This window comes from Macaca thibetana, chromosome 4 (assembly GCF_024542745.1).
Source record: "Macaca thibetana thibetana isolate TM-01 chromosome 4, ASM2454274v1, whole genome shotgun sequence".
In the NCBI taxonomy this organism is placed as follows: Eukaryota; Metazoa; Chordata; class Mammalia; order Primates; family Cercopithecidae; genus Macaca; species Macaca thibetana.
Genome location: NC_065581.1, coordinates 27,035,686 through 27,053,593, shown reverse-complemented (window position 1 = coordinate 27,053,593; position 17,908 = coordinate 27,035,686). Strand labels below are relative to the sequence as shown.

Sequence of the window (17,908 nt, the reverse complement as noted above, 5' to 3'; positions counted from 1 at the left end):
CAACTTAAAATCAGATCAATAGGCTGGGTCTAGCCCAAGATAGCTGGTATTCTCATAAAAGGGGAAATTTGGACATATGGATAGGCACGTGCAGAAGGAAGGTGATGTGAAGGCACACAGGGAAAATGGCCATGTGACTGGAGTAATGCATCTACAGGCCAAGGAACACAGGAGTGCTGGCAAACACCAGAAGCCAGAAGAGGCACGGAAGCGGCACGGAAGCATTCTCTATTTGTCTTTCTAATCTCCTTCTGTTTCTCTGAATATCTTCATTTCTATCTCTGTGTTTTTGTCTCTTTCTCTGTTTGTCTTTCTGTTCTTCAATCTGTAATTTTGTTTTTGGCTCTCTGTCAGTGTCTTTGTCTCCCCTCTCTCTCTTGCTCTGCCCTGGCTATTTCCACTGCTCTATTTCTGCCTCTCATTTTTGGTCAAGGAAGGATTAGAAGGCAAGGAAGGATTCTCTCCTAGAGCTGTGAGAAAGAGAATGGCTCTGCTGACACCTTGATTTCAAACTTCTAGACACAAAAACATATAGTATATACTGCATGTTTCCATTTATATAAAGATCGAGAACAGGCAGAACTAATCTGTAGTGGAGATTGACTCTGGTATGATAGCATGAGGAGGTTGCCTCTTACCAACAAGGAAATATGAAACTGGGTAAAACTCTAAAACTACCATCTCTGTGCATACAAAGATGTACAAAAAGCTGAGAAGTATTTATTGTTAAAAACAATTGCTCTTTAGGAAAGAACAGTGCAAATCTATGGCAGGTTCTTGTCACAGTTAACATAGCCTAAGCAGGCACCCTTAGGATTAGCCCTGTCCTCCCAGGCCCTGGAAGAAGGAGTCTCCACCAGAATGATGAATCCCTAGGGTTGGAAGCTGGAAGTACCAGGGAGTGATATTTGATTGTGGGAAGAGATGGTGAGTGAAGGGTGTGGAAGGAAGACTAAATGAGAGAGATAGAGAAGGACAAAGATTAAGTGACAGGAAAATAAATAGAGACACAGAAGAGCATCAGAGACAGAAACAGAGCCTCAGGAAGACAAAGAGATTGAGGACACAGCAGAGGAGAGAGGGAAATATAGACAGAGATAGAGTGAGAGAGAAAGTGACTAGGAGACACACAGAGAACAAAAATGACAGTCAGAAATAGAAAAGTGGAAATAGCCAGGGCAGAGCAAGAGAGAGAGGTGAGACAAAGACACTGACAGAGAGCCAGAGACAAAAACACAGATTGAAGAACAGAAAGACAAACAGAGAAAGAGACAAAAACACAGAGATAGAAATGAAGATATTCAGAGAAACAGGAAACTAGAAAGACAAATAGTGACAGGGCAAAGAGAGAGGAAGAGACTGAGGGAAAGGGGTACAGTGAGAGAAACTGAGAAGCAAGGACAGGTTCAGGATCTAAAGTCCAGAAAGAGAAACTTACAGCAAAGCCCCTAACCCAGGAACTGGAGTGGCAGAATTTGAACCAGAATCCGATCAGCAGGGGGAAGGCACCAGCATGAGGAGTCACATTTGTTTGACATTTAACATTCAAAATACCAATATTTACAATGAGAAAAATCATCTACTTATATTTCCATAACTCTCTGAGATAAAGCACTTGAAGTTGGGAATAAAGATGTTTGCAGACACATGCCGGTTACATGCAGAACAGGTGCTGAATCCCAATTCCTGGGAATTTCTTCTTTCACAACAAGCTGCTTTCTTTTGTTCAGTGAATAAGTGTGTCTAGGACCGAGGTGACCATGCAGGGAGTGGAAAGGGTATGAGATTCAGACCTCACCCTTAACCTGGCTCTCCTTTGCCAGCTTGAGCCAGGTCTGTAGCTGCTGAAAGATGTTCTGTGGGGAGGTGGGAAGAATTTTGAAAGTCAGATTTCAGCACCAGCAGAAGGAAGGAACATGCAAGTGATTATTCAAATGAGAATGCAAATTATTCAGAGACGTTTTTCTCTTACCTGGCGCCCTAGGCGGAGGCTGGGGGAGTCTGAGGGCCTCTCAGGTGCCATGTCCAAGCAGTGGGAGCCAGTGCGGATAAGAAGAGCTGATTCTGAGGATCCTAAAGCCTGCGTTACACTTAGCACATGCCAGGGGTCTGTGTCCCCTGGAAAGAAAGGGGAGGATGGGGCTAGGTAGATGGGGGCTGGGAGAGGATGGGGCTATGTTGAGCTGGGGCTAGGTGGAGGTTTAGGAGCCAGGTTTTGATAGCATGCTCACCATTAACAAACAGCACTTGGTTAGCCCCAGGGGTCTGGCCACCGTAGTAGGAGTTTGTTTGAGCCACAGCCTGGGCTACTGACAAGGCTGAGAGCCCGAACACCTTCTCACATAGGTCTAGCTGGGAGGGTAGTGCAGGGAGCTGGGAGAAAGGACATCTGGGATTCCCACAGGTGACATCTGTGTAGGGAGATACCTGTAAGTGTGGGTATACAGCCAGCCCACCACTCTCCTTTAATAATCATTTTCAGAGCTTTCCTCAGTGATGACCAGAACATTTGTAATACTCCCTTCAAGGAGCTCACAGTCCTGGCAGAGAGACTCACACAGTCCCCCAACAGTGACAGCCCAGAGTGATCAGGGCTATAATGGAAAAAGGCCAGAAGGCAGGGATCCCAGAGGAAACAAGATGGGCTCAGGGAAAGCATCCTGCAAAGGATAAGACCTTGAGAAATGAGTAGGACTGAGCCAAACAAAGATAGAGAGAGAAGGCATAACAAATAGCATGTGCAAAGGTCTGGAATGCTCGGAGCTCAAATTGTATTATGTCTCCCCTGCTTAAAATCTGTAGCTCACTGTGCTTTCAGGGTAAAGCTAACCCATAACATCAGATTAATTCATCCCTTCCCTCCCTATTTGTTGACCACCTACCATGTGCTCAGATAAATGTTGTACACTATTGGACACACCGTGGCAATCAAGACAGCTCCAGGTTCTGCTGTCACAGGACTCAATCCAGGGGGGAAGACAGGCAATAAAAAATGTATGATGACAGGCTGTGTAAAATGCTAAAGAGAACACAGAGCTATCGAAGTCGGAGGTGGGAAGGCTGACTTATCTTGAGGGATCATGGCTTCCTGAGGGAGGACATCCTGTTGAGACTTGAAGATGAATAATCTAAGCAAAGTAAACAGCATGTACAAAGATGCTAAGGTGTTAGGAAGACTAATGTATTAAGAGGGTTAAAATATGTAAAGCCTTATAATAATAACAATAGCAAGGGTGTATGGAATACTTACTGTAGACCTGCATTATTCTTAGAATGTTACAAATATTACCTCTTTTAGTCCTGAAACAACCCTATGAGAGAAGTACTGTTTGTATTCCCACTTTATAGATGTGGAAACAGGCATAGAGAAGTCAGTCACTTGCCCAAGTTTGCCCAAGATCACGAGTAGAAAATGGAGCTGGAGCTGGAATTTGAACATTTAACTTTACCATATGTAGTATTTGGGAGATGCTTATACTAAAAAAAAATCTGTTGTATATCTGAAATTCAAATTTAACTGGGCATCCTGTATTGTATCTGGCAACCTTACCCTGGGGTCTTTGAGGAGCTGTGGTTTTGAGTAGAGGAGGGACAAGTTTATACTTACAAGGATCTCTGTGGATGCTATGAGAAAGTTGGATTGTAGAGATGAAGTGAAAACCATGAGACCAGAGAGGAGGCTGGGAAGGGATCCAGGCAAGAAAGGATGGAGGTTCCTAGCAGGACAGCAGAGGTAGGCACAGAAAGCAGAAGGGATGGACTACAGAGTTGTCCATGCAGAGTGAGGAGGACTCAGTAATTGACAGGCTAGCTAGAAAATGGGAAGGAAGCAACTAAAACAAGGCTCAAGTTTCTAGTCTGGTGGCTGGGGAAAGGGGGGCATCCCTGGAATGGGGACACAGAGAAAGAACAGGCTGAAGGGAAGATCACTCAAGTGGAGACCTCGGTGTGTGCGTGAGGAGGCATGTGAGGACCAAGCACATGCGCACACTAGTATGGCTTCCACCTTCTCCAGCCCAACATCTGCAGGTTACACAAATCCTGACCGCTGGGTCGAAATGAGTCCAGACCACCTGTAAGATGACTTCTCTGGGCACAGTAAAAAGGTTGTTTGAGGAGACAAAGTTAGGGTTAGGCCAGTCACTTACAGAAGCCGAACTCGGTACATGTCTGGTACAACCACTGCCGGTCACCCACACCGGACAGTTGAGGTTCTGTGCTCCTCAGCTGTGCCACTGTCTCTGCTCGGGAAAAGCTTAAACACTTCTGGCCCAGGCTGTGCAAGACAATCTAGGGAACAATGTACATACATAAGACATAAATTCCTCCTCTCTTCTCAGCAAGCCAGGGCCCAAGGGCCTATGTCCCCAGAGGTCAAAAGCCAGAAATACAAGGGTGAGTTCCTGAGTTCTCCTGGGAGTCAGTGGTCAGAGTGGGTGGACGCCTGGGTCCTTGTGCTCACCTGCACCGCCCGACGAAGACCGCAGTAGGGCGTGGAGTGGCTGCGGTTGCCCCCGCCCCCGAGGAGAAGTCCGCAGAGCTGTCGCACGCTTAGCGGCGCTCCCGCCTGCCCATCATACTGCACTGCACCTCCCACCAGTGCCTGCAGCGCCCCCAGCAGCTCCGCCTGGTTTTCAGCGCTGCCCAGGGTACCGCACGCGCTCAGCTCACTCCGCAACGCTGCTTGAGCCGCCCCACCCAAGCGCAGCCGCCGCTCCACTTCCGCGAAGGCGGCGGACACCGCCGCCCGGCACTGTGGGAAGCAAGAGCCGATGTCCGCCAATACTTAGGCTGGGCCTCGGCTTTCCCTGCCCAGGACCTGCGTCCTCCTTGGGTTCCCCACTTTCCTGCAGCGAGACTCAGAGGGTGCAGACCCAGCTCTTGGCCCAGGCCCCCGCCCACAGCCCCCCGCCCCCAGACCTTGGACCCGCAGCCCTCCTCCTCGGGTCTTCCCTGCAGGCCCCGCCCTCCGTTGTGGCCCCGCCCCACCTTGAGCCTTACCTCCGGATAGGATCGTCCCTGCCCAAACCCCGCCCTCCCTGGGGAGCGCTTCTTTTCTTGGTGCCCCGCCTCTTCGTCAGCTCCCGCCTTCTTCCAAAACCTGCCTATTCTCCCGAGCTCCGACCTTCCTTAGACCTCGCCACGTTGCAGGTTTCGCCCTTCTGTGGCCTTCTGTTCCCTGGCATCCGAGGCCTCTTTTCCCTCCCAGTCCCCCTCGGTCTAGGCCCCACCTCCTACCTCCAGGGACCCGCCGATCGCCGTGCTCATTAGGCTTCTGGATACCACCTGTGGTCGGACCGCAGAGGAAGGTATCGGAAGTGTCGAGGGTCTCCGTCCACTGGGACCCCCCTACCCTCCGCACCTGCTGCCCGCCATCCTTACGTCATTATACTCGGAGAAATCCAGCACGGCCCGCACCGGGGCGGAGGAGGCAACGGACGCGAAAATGAGATGGGGGAACTAAGGAAGGAGACGCCGTCAGCCTGCGGGCTGAGGGACTGAAATCGCATATCTTCCTGCCTCTGTGTCACTCCCTCGCTGTGTGATCTCGGGCTCTTGTGAGGACAGCTTGTGCAAAATTCTTTGGGGGGCGGGAGGAAGGTAGTGGTGGGAGGGTATTTCTATTATCTGAGACTGGGGCCCTGGAGTTCCCTCCCCCCAGCCCACCCGCAGAAGTCACAGGACCTTCAGCCGGGCCCAGGCGGCCAAGGAGCCGGCATAGGAGCCTCCGAAGCAGATCCAGGGGCTGGAGGAGGAGACGTTAAAGAGGCGGGAAAGTGCCAGGCGGGCAGAGACCACATCAGCCAGCCTAGGGTCAGAGAGGGGACTCGGTCGGTCCTCATCGCTGGGAATCCCTGAAGATTTCCCCATTCTGGGGGAAACCGGGATCCAGATACATGAATGGGTGAATCTGGCCAGAAGCCAGGGCTGTTTTCTCATGATGTGTTTTCAAGGGTTCTCAAAGCCACATATACTTCCCAGAACATGTGTGCCTAGGCCAAGGGAGACCCTGTCCTCGTCCACTTTCTAGAAAGCCTCCACCCTCTTTCCCTTCTGGTTTTAGGTAGGAGAGGAAAAATTTCCAAGTCAGTTTAGATGAAAACCTGACAAATGTAGGGAAGGGTTGAGGGCACTCAAGGAGGGCTACTCAGAGGAGAAGGAGGGATCCTAACCTAATGAGTCAGAAGGTATTGGGAGAAGGAACAGACACAAAGAAAAATGGAAAGTGAAGTTTGGATATGTCTAACATCCTCTTTCTCCTCCCAAAGGCTTTCTTTCTTCCCTAACGTTTCTGAAATGGCCTGCAGTTGGTGCCATCCTGCTGTAGTTAGAAAACCGTTTAGCTTGTAGAAAAGATTAAGATGCAGAGAGGGACAGAGATGGAGACAAAGAGGCACGTATGTAGATACAGAGACGGAGAAAATGAGACTGACAGGCAAAGAGACTATTACAGACAGAAACAGACAGAGACACCAATGAGGAAAGAAAAAGCTAAGTTCTGTAAGAATAAAGCAGATGAAAGAAACAAAAAGCAGGTGAAGTAAAGTTGGGGGAAACATGGTGGGGGTTGTTAATAGGAGTGAGATGCACTGAAGGAGGCTGGGGTGGGAGCCATACAAATATCTGGGTGAAGGTCACGCCATGCAGAGATGAGTTCAAAGGCTCAAGGCAGGAATGTGCCTGTAAGTCTGGAGGACAGTGAGGACTTCAGTGTAGCTGGAGCCCAGTGAATGTGAGAGAGTGGAGGTCAGAGTTAACTAGAGGCCAAAACCCATTGGACCCCATGGCCACTATAAAAGCTTTGACCTTACTCTGAGCAATGCAGAAGACGTCTGAGGGACTTAAGCCAGGGAGGATCATGACCTGGTTTATGTACTAACAGAATTACTCTGATTTCCACCTGGAAGTCAAGGGCAGAGCAGGGAAAATGGTGAAAATGGTGAGAATGCTGTGGCTGTAATCCAGGTAAGAAATGCTGGTGGTCTGCACAGTGATACAGTGGCTTACTTCAGACAGAGACACAGAAACAGAAAGAATACAGGATAAGAGAAAGACAGATAGGGAGAGACAGAGACCCAGAAATGGAAAGAGAAAAAACAAGATACTGTGAAAGACAGAAGAAAACAGAGGGAACCAGAGACTCAGAGGTTGACTTCAGACAGTGGAGGAGAGAGACACAGATGCAGAGATGCCAAAGCACAGACATTCCTGTCCTTTGACCATAAACACTTTCCCTTCCTCCACTCACGCATGGCGGCTGGACAAGAAGCGGAGCTGGGCCATTTCCAGGCCTCCAGCAGGTATACTCAGGCCATAAAATCTGTGTTCCAGGCTTATCACCAAGGCACCCCAAGCTGGGGCCAGGGCTGCGGGATGGCCTGTGAAGAGTGTATGGGTGGGGGGGGGTGTGAGATGCAACTTGAGTTTAAGTCCTTGTACCCCTCAGGTCTCACAGTATTGCAATATGCAGCTCCCCTTCCTGGTCCCCACCAGCATCCCAACTCCTTCTTTTCCCCAACCTTGCCTCTTACCTCTCATCACTGAGCCAGGCCCAAGGCTGCCCTCACCCCCAAGATGCAGGAATATGGGTCCATCCTCACCAACCCAATGTTGCTCATTCACCCAGTAACGCTAAGAGGTGGGATGGGGAAGAAGAAATGGCATTGTGAGTGAGAGTCCTGACTTATTCTCGATTCCTCGTTTGTTCCAGTCTCTCTCCCTAATGGATCTTTCCTTATTTACTTAACAGTATCTGAAATGAGCTTGTTTATTTACTTGCTCACTTTTCTCCCGTTCTTCTCATCTAGAATGCAAAATCTACAACAGCACATTTTTGGCCTGCTTTTTCACTCTTATATCCCCAGAACTGAGGGAGTGGCTCTCACATTGAAGGAACTTGCTGTTTCTTGAAGTAATAATTGTAGAATAAGACATAAATGCAGATGGATTTAGGAATAAGATCCAAGTGGGATGATCTTTGGAGACTAAATACAGAGGAAGCACTGAAAAATGGTGAATTTGTTCCTTCTTTTGGTAGGTATCTTTGAGTGCCTGTTGTGAGCTAGGTCTGATTCCAAAGCTGGTTCAAATTTCTGCTACCTACTGAGACCTCGTGGTAGGTTTTGTGTCCAGTCTGGACAGGGAGAAGGGGGTAGGGAGGAGCAGTGAAAGAATGAATGTGAATGACAGAGAGAAAGAAATGGTGAAAGGCAAAATCTGAGAGACAAAAAGAGTGGGACCCCGGGGAGAGGGGAGACTAAGGCCAAATCTAAAAAACAGGGAAGGAAAAGGGATACTGACAGAAGGCATAACATGAGATTCAAGCAGAGGGATGGGGAGAACTGAGGTGTGGAGAGGGAAAAAAGTGCAGACTGAGGAAGAGATGAGGGAGACTGAGGAGAGGGCAGAATGGGCAGTGGACTCCCCTTCTCCTGGCCTCACCTGCAGGAAGGATCGCCTGTCAGACACGTTGAAGGGGTCCAGCAGTTGCTCCAGCCACCCCACTTTTGGGAGGGCCGCAGCACCTGGCCCCAGGCTCAGGCCCAGGCCCTGGGCAGAGCTCTCCTGAAACTGCTGAATGTGCTCACCCAGGCGCCTAAGAAGGGAGGCTGTGGGACATGGAGGGGAGGAAGTCAGGCTGGCCCCCTTAGGATGCCCTGCTTGACCCCCAGCCTCCTCTTACCTGGAGCCGAGAGTCCCCAGAGGGAAACCAAGAGCAGAGGGCCCAGCCACCGGGCAAGCCAGACAGTCATGGTGTTTGGGACTCTGTTCTCCCCCAGGAGGACCTTTATCTTATCCTCAGCAGCTGGGCTTTAAATCCATCACCTTTCAGCAGAGGCTCAGGTTTCTTTCCTTTCCTGGCAGGTCAAGCGTCTGTAGGAACTGCTAAAGCGGGGCAGGGACGCTAGAGTCTGTACACAGAGGCTGCTGATGTGGCATCGGAACTCCCAGTTCCTTCTCTCTGGGCCTCTCAGTCTGTTCTTCCCTCAGCTCTCAGTAGCCCTCACTGTCTCAGTCTCCTTCTCTCCACCCTTCAGTCTACCCTTTCTTTATCTCAGATTCCTCCTTTGCATGCCTTACTGTCCTTCAACCTCTGTCTCTCCCCACCTCAGCACCTCCTCTGGAACCCCAGTTGCCCACTTATTCTCAGTCTTTTCTTTCTGCCCCTCAGCATATCTTCAGTACCCCTCAGTTGTTCCCACACTCAGTCTCTCTCTCTCTTTGTCCTCAGCAACCCCATCTCTTTTTCAGTCTTTCTCTCCATCCTCCAGTCTCTCTGTCCCCCAATCTCACCTTGTCTATTTTCCAGCCCCCTCACTTTCTGCTCCTCTTCACTGCCCCGAACCTCTCTGACCCACAATCTCACACTGTTCATAGATTCCTTACAGTTCTTTGAACATACCAGGCTTTCTTCTGCCTTAGGGTTCTTATTCTTGTTGTTCCCACCCTGTGGATTGTGATTTCCCCATATATCCACATGACTTGCTCCCTCACTTCAATCAGATCTTTATTCAAAGGACATTCATTCAGAAAGGTCTTCCATGGTCGTCTTTTTAAAAATTGCCAAACCTATGGCCCTCTTCTATTCCTTTTCAAATTTTATTCCTAATTATTTTTCCCTTCCTTCCTTCCTTCCTTCCTTCCTTCCTTCCTTCCTTCCTTCCTTCCTTCCTTCCTTCCTTCCTCTTTCTTTCTTTCTTTCTTTCTTTCTGTCTGTCTGTCTGTCTGTCTGTCTTTTTTTGATGGAGTCTAGCTCTGTTGCCCAGGCTAGAGTGCAGTGGTGTGATCTTGGCTCACTGCAAACTCTGCCTCCCGAGTTCAAGCGAGTCTCCTGCCTCAGCCTCCCGAGTAGCTGGGACTACAGGCGCCCACCATTACGCCTGGCTATTTTTTTTTTTTTTTGTAGTTTTTAGTAGAAACGAGGTTTCACCATGTTAGCAAGGCTCCTGACCTCATGATCCGCCCACCTCGGCCTCCCAAAGTGCTGGGATTACAGGCGTGAGCCACTGCGCCCAGCCCCTAATTCTTTTTCATAGAACTTGTCAGTATGAGAAATATTGTACATTTAAAAAATTATTCCCATAAATTTAAAAAATATATCCAGAATCTGATGACTTCTCACTACCTTCAGTGCTACCTCTGCTGAGCCACCATCATCTCTGACTTGGGATATCATGGAAGCCTTTTAGCTGGTCTACCTGTTTCTGCCTCATGATTTATTCTACACTCAGCAGACAGAGAGATATAATTAAATATTAGCCCAGTCATTCACAATCATTCACTCCCTGGTTCAGAACACTTCCCTGGTGCCTCATCTTACTCAAAGTAAATCTAAAGTTTTGAAAACACTTTTTAAAACTCTGTATGACCTGGCCCCCTATTATATATACTGTCATGATTTCATCTCCTACCCCTCCTGGGTTCACTGCTCCAGCTGCATTGGGCTATTTTATATTTCACAAGACACACTCCTTCCTTAGAATTTTTGCTCTCATTGGATGCTTTTCCTCCAAATATCTGCAAGTCTTATTTATCACTTCCTGTAGTTCTCCATTCATATATTTTATCTTATCAAATAGGTTTTACCTGACCACCCTTATAAAATGGCACAACCCCTGACACCCTTCCCCTGATCCTTCTGTTGTCACTCCCTGATAGTGATGACATTTTATTGCATTTCTCTTCCAAACCATTCCCCAGGAAGTAAGCTTATTGTGGGAAGGAATTTTGTCTGTTTTGTTCACTGGTGTACTCATAACACCTAAACTACTTCAAAGCACTTGATAGGTTCTCAACGAATATGCAATGAGCAAAAGGCTATATGGATAAATTGGTTAATTAATCAATTAGTTTTCTGCTCAGGAAAGAATTCCCTAAGAATGTGACCTAAGAGCTGAGGCAAGGGAGTGAGTGGGGAGGAAGGAAGGCAGGAAAAAAAATATCTGAGGCAAGAATGAGGAGCTGTGGGGAGCATAAGGTTATCTGGAGTCAGAGGGTTTCTGGCCCAAGCAAAAGCAGGTGCAAAGACTCTGAGTCACAAACCCCCTTGGCACCTCCAAGGAACATCAACAGTTAGTGGGCTGGAAAGTCAATGAAGGAATTTGAATTAGATGGGAAGAGAGAAGTAATCAGAGATTCAACCCTGCTGGCAAGCCATAGAAAGGGCTTTGGTTTTTATTTAAAGACTGTATATAGCCAGGCGCAGTTGCTCATACTTATAATCCCAGCACTTTGGAAGGCCGAGGCAGGCGGATCACAAGGTCATGAGTTCGAGACCAGCCTGGCTGACATGGTGAAACCCTGTCTCTAGTAAAATTACAAACATTAGCTGGGCATGGTGGTGGGGGCGCCTGTAATCCCATCTACTCAGGAGGCTGAGGCATGAGAATCGCTTGAACCCGGGAGGCGGAGCTTGCAGTGAGCCGAGATCAGGCCACTGCACTCCAGCCTGGGCAACAGAGCTAGACAGCATCTCAAAAAAAAAAAAAAAAAAAAAAAAAAAAAAGACTGATATGTTGCCATAAGGATCCCTTTAACAAATTAATACGTAAGTAAATTTAAAGTTGGGTGTGGTGGTGCATGTCTGTATTCTCAGCTACTTGGGAGGCTGGGGCGGGAGGGCTGGGAGTTCAAAGCTGCAGTGCGCTGTGATCGAGCCTGTGAATAGCCACTGCACTCCATATTGGGCAACACAGTAAGAACCCATCTTTTAAAAAATGTATTAGTAAATTTCTAAATTTATTTTTTGATAAATACCAATTTACGTAGTTGTTTTAATTGCTAGACTGGAAAGACACGGATCTTTATCCCAACTCAATAATAAGACAAATAGCACAATTGGAAAGTGAGAAGGGGTTTGAATAGGTATTTCTCCAAAGAAAATATACCAGTGGCCAATAAGCACATGACAAGATGCTCAACATCATTAGCCATTATTAAAATGCAATTTTTTATTTATTTATTTATTTTTTTTTGAGACAGAGTCTCACTCTGTCACCCAGGCTGAAATGCAGTGGTGTGATTTTGGCTCACTACAACCTCCGCCTACTGGATTCAAGTGATTCTCCTGCCTCAGCCTCCGGAGCAGCTGGAATTACAGGTGCACACCACCACGCCTGGCTATTTTGCATTTTTAGTAGAGACAGGGTTTCACCATGTTGGCCAGGCTGGTCTCGAACTCCTGAACTCAAGAGATCCACCCACCTCGGCCTCCCAAAGTGCCGGGATTACAGGCGTGAGCCACTGCACTCAGCCACTAAAACACAAATGAAAACTATGAGATAATCCTTCATACTGACAAAAAATGGCTCTGATAAAGATAGGCAATACAAGCATTGGAAATGTAAAAGGAAACAGCCACTGTAGAAGACTCTTGAACTCATTTTTTTTTTAAATCACTTTTGTTAGGTATAATTTACATACCATAAAACTCACCTGTTTTTAAGTGTACAATTTAATGTTTTTTAGTAGATTTACAGATTTGTGCATCTATTAGCAGAGTCCAGTTTTAGAACATTTTCAGTAACCCCCAAAAAGTCTCTTCATGCCTATTTGCAGTGAATTCCCATTTCTATCCTTGGCCTCAGACAACCGTTAATTTATTTTCTCTATGTATTTATTTGCCTTTTTTGAACATTCCATATAAAAGGAATTCTACGATATATGCTTTTTTATGTCTGGCTTCTTTCACTTAGCATAATGCTTTTGAGGTTCATCCATGTTGTAGCAGGTATCAGCATTTCATTTCCTTTTATGGCTGAATAATATTCTCTTTTATGGATATACTATATTTGAGTTATCTATTAATCAGTTAATGGGCATTTGGGTTATTTCCCTTCTTTGCTATTGTGACTAATGCCACTATGAACATTTGTGTACTGGTCTTTTTGTTGAGATACATTTTCATTTCTATTCGGTAGATACCTAGATGTGGAATTACCAGAGCATATATTAAAATAAAATTTAACTTTTAAAGAAATTGAACTGAACTGTTTTCCAAAGTGGCTGTACCATTTGTTCATGTAATTTCTTAGACTCCAGAAACCTGAACCAAACAGGTAGAAAGCCCCCAATTTCAAACATGAACATGCTGGAAAAGTGAGAACTGAAAGATGCCAGGAAAAGTCATTGAATAGAGAGGACCAGAGGCTGCAGATTATCCCTTCAGGCATGAAACTGAATCTTTTTATTGTGGGCAGAGGTGTCTGCTGCTTGAAGTTCAGCAGGTCAGACCCCCTGGCGAGCATAGACATGATGTCCTTCAGGAGGGTCAGAAATTTCCGTAGATTCCCCAGTCAGAAGCTCCAGGTTTGAAAACGTCTGCATCCTTTGTCTACTCCATGAGTAGGATTTAAAACCAAAGTTTGTTTGTTTTAATCAAAAACAGATTATTATTTTTATTGAGGCAGGGGTAGAAGGTGGGAAGGGACTTCTTTCCAGTCTCAGATTATCTACGAGAAGAATGTTGATGAAGTTAATGTTTTCAAAGCAAAGACAAGTCAGTGGAATGATTGGTAGCTTAGTTGGGCTTGAGTGTGGTCCTAGCACCCACAAAATTGTGGGTTTGCTTCCAATACCCGTACCTTCTCTATGGTTTTTGTTCCTCTGAACTGTTCTTACCAGAAGTCATCTCAATTTGAGCAGTAAAACAGGGGATAAATTATGATGCTCTAGGAAGCTTTAAATCCATCCCCTAGATTGCTTTGCCTTTTTAAACCATTCGCAGCCCAACAGATTCGTGATCATCGGCAGGCAGAACACTAGCGCTCTCCAATCCCCCGCGCCCCATCCAGCACGCTTTCATGAACGTCAATCAACCGTCATAAACTATTTGCGAAATCTACCTGATAACTAAGGGCATCTTTTGATTTGTGTGAGCGACTTTCCATGTGATCTTGATTTCCTCTCAGCCCTTCACTCTGTCTCAAGCGCCTGGAGTTCCTGGCCCTACACAGAGAAAAGAGACCCATCTGTTTAAAGTGACACTGTCCAAAATGTATTTCGCATATCTTCCCTCCACCCTCGCCTTTTCCTTTGGGAGTTTAACTTTTTTCAGAGATCTCCTGCCCTCTCCTTGGGGACACTTTCTTAGTTACTCCCTTTTGCTTTGAAGCCATTGCCTTCTTCTCCAGAACCTCAGGCACTAGTGGAAGGAATTTGAATTCAAGAAACTCCTAATTATCTTGCAATTTCTGGTCTGCATCTTTCTTGGTCCTACAAGTGACCTGAAAAGGAATCAAGACTCCCCAAAATGAACCTTGGAACTCTCATGATGTCTCTGCTATGTTAGCTTCTGTCTGGGAGAGACTGTGAGGTCGAGACAGGTCCAGGTGTGCAGGTGGTAATGACGGGTACTGGGGCCATGCAATGAATGCCCAGTGAGGATAGAAGAGGTCTTTAAATGCCTTTCTGTTCTGGGTCAGTCATATGTTTTTTTCAGGTCTATGCTGTATATATGAAAATTTCCTTTTTGATGAATTTTGAAAATTCATTATTGATTAATCTGGTTTTAAAATTTAAAAATATAGTTGACTCGCCAGGCATGGTGGCTCACGCCTGTGATCCCAGCACTTTGGGAGGCTGAGGTGGGTAGATCACGAGGTCAAGAGATCGAGACCATCCTGGCGAACATGGTGAAACTACTAAAATACATGTTTCTACTAAAAATACAAAAATTAGCTGGGCGTGGTGGTATGCGCCTGTAGTCCCAGCTACTCGGGAGGCTGAGGCAGAATTGCTTGAACCCAGGAGGCAGAGGTTACAGTGAGCCGAGATCACGCCACTGCACTCCAGCCTGGCGACAGAGTGAGACTCCATCTCAAAAAAAAGTTATAAATATAAAAAAATATATAATATGTAAATATTATATATATATATAGTCCCAAATTAACTGACATGCATTACTGTCCTTTTTCTTCTAAAATGTTTAGCTAGAAGTGAGCTCCATTTTCTTGCTTCTAACTGAAACTTTTTTCATGGCAGGGCAGACGCTCACAAAAGTGCTCAGAAGTAAGACCTTTTTTTCCCCACAAATTAGAAATGATTTGGGATGTTACGAAAAGCCTTTTCACATGAACACCGTATATGTGCCGGGTCCAACCTGCAGACCCTGACCAAAGGTCGGATGAAAACATGCACTCAGACACAGATATCCAGTGAAAGAGTGGGCTAGGGGACCGGGCGTTCACAGAAGGAGTTGTTGCAGTCTGCTTGCACACACCAAGGAGGGTGTTCTAAAGAGTACGCAGCTGTGGCCCTGACAAGCTGGCACTGCGGGCATTTATTCAGTACAGATTTAATGGCAAAGGCTTTGAGTCAACACACCTGTGGATAATTAATATGGTCACCCTCCACAGAGAGAGCAGTCCTGCGGGTGACTAAAGGCCAGGGTCGGAAGCCTAAGTAAACTAACTTTTCTAGATCAGTTTCTTTACATCCCCTTGTTATTTGCTTTTTACTGTTAGCTCAAGGTAAGAGGATCAGGCTGCCTTCAGCCATAAGCCTTTCCTAAAGCTTTTACAAAACCTCCCAGCGTTCCAAGAAGGTTTGTGTTTTTCCTGTAATTTTCTCTTACAACTTCTCCCACCACCCTGACCGAAATCCTACATATATGTGGTTCATATAGCAAGTTTCCTTTACCCTGTTAATGCACATGCTTAATGTATTTCCTAGTGTTACTCGGAGTTTAGTTACATCTGTCCCACTCTCTCCACTGATTACAAAGGCACAAATTCAAACATGTTTCAATTCTGACTTCCAAAGGCAATAAAGCAATGACTTTCATATGCCTTGGCTACTTATTAACCAAGTGCCATGGTGAAATTATTGAAACACTCAATAATACCTATCCTTTAGGAGTATGGTACCACAAAGTAGTGGGACATGATAGATGGTGGAGATCTACTCTTTTCAGAGAATGAGGTTCAGTGGTCTACTGCAGCAGTTATCAAACTAGGGTAATTTTACCCTTGGGAACACAAGAGGACCTAATTTTAAAAAGTGCAAGATCCGGCCAGGCATGGTGGCTCACGCCTGTAATCCCAGCACTTTGGGAGGCCAAGACAGGTGGATCACAAGGCCAGGAGTTCGAGATCAGCCTGACGAACATGGTGAAACCCCATCTCTATGAAAACACACACACACACACACACACACACACACACACACACACACACACAAAATTAGCTGGGCGTGGTAGCACATGCCTGTAATCCCAGCTACTCAAGGAGCTGAGGCAGGAGAATTGCTTGAACCCGGGAGGCAGAGGTTGCATGAGCCAAGATCATACCACTGTGCTATCATCAACCACCATATAGATTTTTTCTAAAATTGATCTGTCTGAGAACACTCCTGATATCAAAGTGTGCATTTTCTCAATGGCCTTTCTTATATTAAAAAACAAAACAAATAACAACAACAAAAACAAAACAAACAAAAAACCCATGTTTCTCTCACTCTTCTCAATATGACCAAGGTTCTTTAGCTCAAAGTGCGAAACACTCTGGGCTTCAACACAGGGACCATTGGAAAGACCTGGGTGGGAAGAGTCTTTCCCTGGTAACTGAATTGTTCTAATTGCTATATAACTATCCTTAGCAAGTCAGGAAGTTTCCAATTATTTGATTTAAGCAAATTAAGGGAAAATCTAGTCAAGTTCTCAACTAGAATAGAGTGTAAAATGTAATTATTTATTGTGGGTTACTATGTGATTTTTGGCAAATAACTTAGTGTTATATAATTCTGAGACATTTGTGTAACAAAATCTGATCTATTTTCATTTATTTGTATACTAAAATACATTTTCTCAGTAGTTTTAAGTTGGGCATAAAACTGATGTTGAAATGACTTATCATGGCAATGTGTATATTTATCAATAATCACATGAACTAATTATAAAAGCTCAATTGTGTCATTTAGATAAATATCTAATTAGTTTCACCTTTATACTTACTGATTAGTTTCCGAGTTCATATTTTTATTGTTATGCTTGATTGTATATAAGTAATAATTTTAGTGATAATTCAACTCAGAGGAACTCATAAAAATGAAAGCCGGCCGGGCACAGTGGCTCATGCCTGTAATCCCAACACTTTGGGAGGCTGAGGCAGGTGGATCACGAGGTCAGAAGTTCGAGACCAGCCTGACCAACATAGTGAAACCCCGTCTCCATTAAAAATACAAAAATTAGTTGGGCGTGGTAGCCACACCTGTAATCCTAACTACTCAGGAGGCTGAGGCAGGAGAATCACTTGAACCCGGGAGGCAGAGGTTGCAGTGAGCTGAGATCATGTCATTGCACTCCAGTCTGGATGACAGAGTCAGACTCTGTCAAAAAAAAAAAAAAAAGAAAGAAAGCCTGTGCCATCCCCCAAATTGGCTGTAATGTACATATATATTTTTGTTGTTGTTGCAAGTAAGTAGGCTATGGAAAACTTAAAATAATTTTAAGCATAACATTATTACATTATTCAAAATTTATAATCTTCAACGTATTCAAGAATTATGCAGCACTTTAATTTTTTAAAATGTCAATAATTATAATACAAAGAAAAGCATCTGCTTAATCTTAAGATACATATTACTTTATCAAAAATGTGTGTAGGGATGTACATAGTTTTAAAAAATTGTGGAGGACGGTGGGTAACAATATTTTGAAGCCTGCCGGGCGCGGTGGCTCAAGCCTGTAATCCCAGCACTTTGGGAGGCCGAGACGGGCGGATCATGAGGTCAGGAGATCGAGACCATCCTGGCTAACCCAGTGAAACCCCGTCTCTACTGAAAAATACAAAAAATTAGCCGGGCGAGGTGGCGGGCGCCTGTAGTCCCAGCTACGCGGGAGACTGAGGCGGGAGAATGGTGTGAACCCGGGAGGTGGAGCTTGCAGTGAGCTGAGATCCGGCCACTGCAC

General features: G+C 45.8%; 1 protein-coding gene across 1 annotated transcript; it reads right to left on the bottom strand.

Annotated features, from left to right (window-relative positions):
* Nucleotides 1-700: 700 nt before the first annotated feature.
* PRSS16 (serine protease 16) lies at nt 701-8,774 on the bottom strand. The gene is made up of 12 exons (XM_050788985.1): nt 8,684-8,774; nt 8,443-8,609; nt 7,533-7,632; nt 7,250-7,379; nt 5,686-5,809; nt 5,383-5,460; nt 5,239-5,286; nt 4,463-4,753; nt 4,149-4,290; nt 2,232-2,411; nt 1,973-2,118; nt 701-1,856 (listed from the first exon to the last, which is right to left on the bottom strand). The coding sequence occupies exons 1-12, from the start codon at nt 8,751-8,753 to the stop codon at nt 1,788-1,790; spliced, it is 1,545 nt and encodes a 514-aa protein (XP_050644942.1). The 5' UTR covers nt 8,754-8,774; the 3' UTR covers nt 701-1,787.
* Between the last annotated feature and the right edge of the window lie 9,134 nt (nt 8,775-17,908).

Bases quoted from the DNA above. Each gene is read 5' to 3' on its own strand.
- PRSS16 (XM_050788985.1), bottom strand. From the start codon at position 8,753: ATGACTGTCTGGCTTGCCCGGTGGCTGGGCCCTCTGCTCTTGGTTTCC. The intron at 7,633-8,442 runs GTGAGGCCAGGA...CCCACCTCTTAG, and splicing joins ACAGGCGATCCTTCCTGCAG to CGTTACTGGGTGAATGAGCA. The intron at 4,754-5,238 runs GTAGGAGGTGGG...TGCTTCCCACAG, and splicing joins CGATCGGCGGGTCCCTGGAG to TGCCGGGCGGCGGTGTCCGC.